This window comes from Dendropsophus ebraccatus, chromosome 2, assembly GCF_027789765.1.
Source record: "Dendropsophus ebraccatus isolate aDenEbr1 chromosome 2, aDenEbr1.pat, whole genome shotgun sequence".
In the NCBI taxonomy this organism is placed as follows: domain Eukaryota; kingdom Metazoa; phylum Chordata; class Amphibia; order Anura; family Hylidae; genus Dendropsophus; species Dendropsophus ebraccatus.
In genome coordinates this window covers 6,308,993-6,316,494 of record NC_091455.1, presented here as the reverse complement: position 1 = coordinate 6,316,494, position 7,502 = coordinate 6,308,993, and the positions used below count along the sequence as shown (strand labels likewise).

General features: G+C 48.9%; 1 protein-coding gene across 1 annotated transcript; it reads right to left on the bottom strand.

Moving 5' to 3' along the window:
- Positions 1 to 6,122: 6,122 nt before the first annotated feature.
- On the bottom strand, positions 6,123 to 7,097 carry LOC138782897 (pentraxin fusion protein-like). Its single transcript, XM_069956839.1, has 3 exons — positions 7,017 to 7,097; positions 6,640 to 6,931; positions 6,123 to 6,306 (listed from the first exon to the last, which is right to left on the bottom strand). The coding sequence occupies exons 1-3, from the start codon at positions 7,087 to 7,089 to the stop codon at positions 6,123 to 6,125; spliced, it is 549 nt and encodes a 182-aa protein (XP_069812940.1). The 5' UTR covers positions 7,090 to 7,097.
- Between the last annotated feature and the right edge of the window lie 405 nt (positions 7,098 to 7,502).

The window sequence follows — 7,502 nt, the reverse complement described above, 5'->3', positions numbered from 1 at the left end:
CAGGGGACACCTATATACAGGGGACACCTACATACAGGGGACACCTATATACAGGGGACACCTACGTACAGGGGGGACACCTACATACAGGGGACACCTACATACAGGGGGACACCTACATACAGGGGGACACCTACATACAGGGGACACCTATATACAGGGGACACCTACGTACAGGGGGGCACCTACATACAGGGGACACCTATATACAGGGGACGCCTACGTACAGGGGACACCTATATACAGGAGACACCTACATACAGGGGACACCTACATACAGGAAACACCTATATACAGGGGACACCTACATACAGGGGGACACCTACATACAGGAAACACCTATATACAGGGGACACCTACATACAGGGGACACCTACATACAGGGGACACCTATATACAGGAGACACCTACATACAGGGGACACCTATATACAGGGGACACCTATATACAGGGGACGCCTACATACAGGGGACACCTACATACAGGGGACACCTACGTACAGGGGACACCTACATACAGGGGGACACCTACATACAGGAGACACCTACATACAGGGGACACCTATATACAGGGGACACCTACATACAGGGGACACCTACATACAGGGGACACCTACATACAGGGGGCAACTACATACAGGGGACACCTACATACAGGGGACACCTACATACAGGGGACACCTACATACAGGGGACACCTACATACAGGGGACACCTACATACAGGGGACACCTACATACAGGGGACACCTACATACAGGGGGCAACTACATACAGGGGACACCTACATACAGGGGACACCTACATACAGGGGACACCTATATACAGGGGACACCTATATACAGGGGACACCTACATACAGGGGGCAACTACATACAGGGGACACCTACATACAGGAGACACCTACATACAGGGGACACCTACATACAGGGGACACCTACATACAGGGGACACCTATATACAGGGGACACCTATATACAGGAGACACCTACATACAGGGGACACCTACATACAGGGGACACCTATATACAGGGGGACACCTACATACAGGGGACACCTACATACAGGAGGCAACTACATACAGGGGACACCTATATACAGGGGACACCTACATACAGGAGGCACCTATATACAGGAGACACCTACATACAAGAGGGACACCTACATACAGGGGACACCTACATACAGGAGACACCTACATACAGGGGACACCTACATACAGGGGACACTTATATACAGGGGACACCTACATACAGGGGGGACACCTACATACAGGGGGCAACTACATACAGGGGACACCTACATACAGGGGACACCTACATACAGGAGGCACCTATATACAGGAGACACCTATATAAAGGGGGCACCTACATACAGGGGACACCTACATACAGGAGACACCTACATACAGGGGACACCTACATACAGGGGACACCTACATACAGGAGACACCTATATAAAGGGGACACCTACATACAGGGGACACCTACATACAGGAGACACCTATATACAGGGGACACCTACATACAGGGGACACCTATATACAGGGGACACCTACATACAGGAGACACCTATATACAGGGGACACCTACATACAGGGGACACCTACATACAGGAGACACCTACATACAGGGGGACACCTACATACAGGGGACACCTACATACAGGAGACACCTATATACAGGGGACACCTACATACAGGAGACACCTATATACAGGGGACACCTACATACAGGGGGCACCTACATACAGGGGACACCTATATACAGGGGACACCTATATACAGGGGGACACCTACATACAGGGGGACACCTACATACAGGGGACACCTATATACAGGGGGACACCTACATACAGGGGACACCTACATACAGGAGGCACCTATATACAGGAGACACCTACATACAAGAGGGACACCTACATACAGGGGACACCTACATACAGGAGACACCTACATACAGGGGACACCTACATACAGGGGACACCTACATACAGGAGACACCTATATACAGGAGACACCTATATAAAGGGGACACCTACATACAGGGGACACCTACATACAGGAGACACCTATATACAGGGGATACCTATATACAGGGGACGCCTACATACAGGAGACACCTACATACAGGGGACACCTACATACAGGGGACACCTACATACAGGAGACACCTACATACAGGGGACACCTACATACAGGGGGACACCTACATACAGGAGACACCTACATACAGGGGACACCTATATACAGGGGACCTACATACAGGAGGCACCTACATACAGGGGACACCTATATACAGGGGACCTACATACAGGAGGCACCTACATACAGGGGACACCTATATACAGGGGACACCTATATACAGGGGACACCTACATACAGGAGGCACCTACATACAGGAGACACCTACATACAGGGGACACCTATATACAGGGGACCTACATACAGGTGGCACCTACATACAGGGGACACCTATATACAGGGGACCTACATACAGGAGGCACCTACATACAGGGGACACTGACATACAGGGGGACACCTACATACAGGGGACACCTATATACAGGGGACACCTATATACAGGGGACACCTACATACAGGGGACACCTACATACAGGGGACACTGACATAATCCCAAGGGACCCAGTAGCAACCCGGCAGGACACCGACCACAGGGGAGAAAGGTACAACCGCCTTACACACTAAAAGCAGGCGTGCCATCACATCTGTGTGCCCACCTGGCACTGGCGTCAGGTGACAACATAATAAGGTCCGGCTGTATCTCGGCCATCCACCATAGAAGTGGCGTCACACTACAATACCTAGCGAGTGACCGTCCCTCCCTCTGACATACGAGCTCCGGGGTTTCCCCACATTTATCTCCTCCTCTTCCTTTATCTTGTCCTCTTCCTCCTTCCTTTTCTTCTTTATCTTCTGCTCCTTTATCTCCTCCTCTTCTTCTTCTCCTCCTCCTCTTTCTTTATTTTTTATTTCCTTCTTTATCTCCTCCTCCTCTTTCTTTAACTCCTCCTCTTCCTCCTTTTTCTTCTCCTCCTCTTTATATCCTCCTCTTCCTCCTTCTCCTCTTTCTTCTTCTCCTCCTCTTTCTTTATCTCATCCTCTATTTCCTACTTTATTTCCTCCTCTTCCTCCTTCTTTATCTCTTCCTCTTTATTTCCTCCTCTTCCTGCTTCTTCTTTTCCTCCTTCTCTTTATTTCTCCTCCTCCTTTTTTATCTCGTCCTCCTCCTTTATCTCCTCCTCTTCCTCCTCCTTTATCTCCTCCTCTTCTTCCTTTTTTATCTCCCCCCTCCCTTCATCTCCTCCTCTTCCTCCTCCAAACCGCTCTTTCTTGGCTTCTTACTTGTAGTTGCTGCTTCTTCTTCATCATCATCATCATCATCATCATTATCGTCTCTGCTTATGCCTTCTCAATTCTTCTCCTTGTTCTCTGTCTCTTTCTAGATGTTTTTTTTTCTCTTTTTTTTTGCCTTTATTTTATCATAAAGGAAAATCTTACAGAAGTTAAAGGGGTAGTGCGGCGCAAAAAAATGATTCACAGAATAACACACATTACAAAGTTATACAACTTTGTAATGTATGTTATGTCTGTGAATCGCCCCGTTCCCCGTGTCCCACCCCCCCCACCCGTGTACCTGGAAGTGTGTGGTGCATTATACATTACCTGATCCGTGTCGAGGGCCGTCCGCCATTTTGTGCCAAACGTCATCTTCGGACGGACGAATCCCTGCCGCCATCCCCCCTCCGCCACGTCACAACTGTGCTCAGCCGCGATTGGCTGAGCACAGTTATGCTCAGCCAATCGCGGCTGATGACGCGGCGGAGGGGGGGGGGGCGGCGGCAGGGATTCGTCCGTCCGAAGATGACGTTTGGCACAAAATGGCGGACGGCCCTCGACACGGATCAGGTAATGTATAATGCACCACACACTTCCAGGTACACGGGTGGGGGTGGTGGGACACGGGGAACGGGGCGATTCACAGACATAACATACATTACAAAGTTGTATAACTTTGTAATGTGTGTTATTCTGTGAATCATTTTTTAGCGCCGCACTACCCCTTTAAAGTTTAGATAAAACTGTGGCGATGGTGAGTGAGCGCTCACTGTGACTGTTGTGATTGCTGGTGGGAAACTGTGACCTGTGCATCTACCTAAGTGGTTTCATCCTTTGTATCTCATGTTATGTCTTCTCCCTGTTCTTCTTTGTTAGGTTTTGGTGTTGTTTACTCATGGTTGTGCTTTAGAGGAGCAGGTCACTGTCTGGGTTTTTATTATTTGTCTATTACAATTACAGAGACACGTCAAAGCTTTTGATCCCCCAGTCACCTAAGTGTTCAGACCACAGCCGATCAGGAGAACGAGACAGGAGAAGTCCGTGCTCAGCGCATTTCCTCCCGCCTATTTGTTATAGCCGAATTATGTACAGTAAGTTTATGTCTATGGGGCTGGCCAGGTCGGAACAGGACACAGAGCTGAGAGTGAACGTGCTGCGAGCGGACTCTCTTGGCGGATTCTCCTGATCGGTCGCAGTCTGAACGCTCTGAACCCTGACTGATCAAAAGTTTTGACATGTCAGTGGCGGAGGCGATCTACGAGCCAGGAACTGAAGACTAGAGATGAGCGGACTTTTCGGATTTCTGGTTCGTGACAACCAGAACGATCGGCGTCGGATTCCCGCTGTCTGCTCGCTCCGTGCAGTGGGTGGATTCCTCCTAGGGAACACCTGGAAAACTGGAATACAGTCAATGCCAATGACTGTATCCCAGTTTTCCAGGCGTTCCTTAGGAGATATCCACCCGCTGCACGGAGCGAGCAGACAGCGGGAATCCGATGCCGATCGTTCTGGTTCTCATGAACCAGAAATCCAAAAAGTCTGCTCATCTCTTCTGAAGACCTAACAAAGCCGGCTATGAACAATAAAGCTTGCTGTTCCTTGATTATACATCAGCTACTGTGATGTCATAAAGGGTTAGTGTGATGTCACCAACGATGCTCCATAGTTATATAAGTGAGGGGAGGACTAAAGTGACATATATATCCATATGTTCGATAAACAGGAGGCAGTCTGTCAGTTTCCTCTCCTACCTCTGGACCTGTCAGGGCCTTCCCTAAAGTCTGCCCATCCCTCCTGACCAACCCCTCAGGCCTCTCTCCACCAAGCCCTTTAGCATTAAAGGGTGGTTGGAGCAAACCTGGGGGGGGTTGGTTCTTAGTTCTGGTCATCCTTCTGTTCCTGTGTATACTGCACCAGCTGTATCCATAGGCCTGGCCAGTGCCTATGCTGCTGTACTGTCTATTACAGTTCCTGAATTCCTGCCTGTTTAGCATGGACTGCTAAATCACCAAAGGTGCAACTACCCCCAGAGGGGTCAAGCCTGTCCATGCTGAGGGAATAATTTCACAACTCTTCAGTGAATTCCTGCGATCCACAGTGTTCCTAGCCCAGTCATAGGTTTAAGAAGTTGTATCTCGCCAAGTGCACTGTTGTAAGTCGTGAAGTCCTGTTGGCTAATGATCAGCTCTTACCAAAGTTTCTCCCGATACCAACTACTCTGAGATATATGGTTCAACCTACTCCTCACACCATAGAGGGATTCCCCACCATGAGTACTGGTTTTCTCTCTCAATTTTTTAAAGTCATCAAAACTAAACCAAAGTTGTCAGGACCCTCTGCAGCAGAGTACCCTACACTTTGGACAGTGCCCCTCCAGGCCAGGAGAACCTCCGCGTGGCAGAACCTGGAGAACCTCCACCTGTCACCACTCTCTAAACTTACTTCCAAGTGATCAAAGTTTACGTCCCTGCCTATTCCCAAGTCATTCTTAGAGGAGAACTGCTGTCAGACCTAATCCTATGCTAGTGCGCCTTCATGAGGACTCTAAAAGGTGACTCTACTCTGTATTGCACCTTCTAAAAGAGTCTTCAAGTAAAGATTATTGTTCTGCAGTTACTCCTGAACTCTGTGATTGTGGGATGAAATCGAAAAGAAAAAAACACACAATTTAGTGAACTGGGTATAGAGTGCCATTTCTTTACAAAAATGGAGATGGGATAAAATGCTGCATGCTTTAATGTTAGGATGTATGAGGCAGATACGACATCATTCAGACCAGATGACCTCCTCAGGGTGGACATTGGGGGCATCCACCTGCTCGTAGACCTCCACTTCACACATGGAGAGCTGCTCCTCCCGTCCAGGGATCCGCACACTGAGGTATTGGCCGGCCATCCCATTACAGCACACCGCAATGGTCGCCTGAGAGACGTCACTGATGACTCCGCACCTGGAGACCGGAACAGAGGATGGTGAGAAACAGACGGAACGTTCCAGTATCTATTACTGTATCTATAGCTGAAAGAAGCCCACCCCCAAGCAATAAGGCCAGGACACATAACCAAGACTCCACCTGCCCCCAAGAACCCAAAGAGTAACAATGCAGGTCAGCAGGGTCCATGGGCAGCACTGGGGTCTGCTGTGCAATGGATCCAGCGCTCCAATATTTCTGTGCCAGAAGAGAAGACAGGACATGAAATCCCAGATGATCATTATAAGGGCTCTGTATGGGTGATTATAAGGGCTGTGTATGAGTGATTATAAGCAATGTCATTACACTTACACTTGGTTGTCACCATTTTTAGAGTCACCGACCAGGATCTCAGCCCCCATCAGCTGCTCTGGGCAGCAGTCCCCCCTGTTGGTTATAGCCACTGTTCCAATGTGGAGTCTGTGCTTCATGTCCATGTTAAACCAGGGCTCATACTCCATCTTGGTCTGAGAGCAGGAGCCCTGACTGTACTTGTTGTCATTATTCCCGTCTGTGGCGAGCTCTGGCCCCAGATGTAGGCCGCTGGCGCTGTCCACGTGGGTGGAGCTTTGGCTGACCACTGCGTGCTTGGCGTGGTTACGAACTATAAGAAAGATTGTGAGTGTCTGACCCGAGGAGTCTATGGAAGTACCCCATGATCCATGACCCAATGACCTCATGACCCTTACCTCCGATGGGGACAGTACAGCGCTCGGCCCAAGCAATCGACACACCCAGAGCCAAGAGGACGATTCCCAACATCCTGGACATTTAAGGGAGATTCAAAGAAGATCTAATGGATAAATCCAGTAAAATTGTCAATGAGTAGGACTGTGTTACCCATATGGTATCTGCTGATACACCCTTCATGGAGCACCCTGCTGACATCTACAATGGACTGTCAGGAAAAACTCAGTGACAACACTTATTCCAATATAGAGAGTGAGCTATGCCTATGTAGAGTGCCCAGTGTGCATGTAGTGCTCTGTGTGTATGTAGAGTGCTCTGTGTGTATGTAGAATGTTCAGTGTATATATGTAGAGTGCTGTGTGTATATGTAGAGTGTTCTGGGTATATGTAGAGTGTTCTGTGTGTATATGTAGAGTGCTCTGTGTGTAAATGTAGAGTGCTGTGTGTATATGTAGAGTGCTCTGTGTAAATGTAGAATGCTCTGT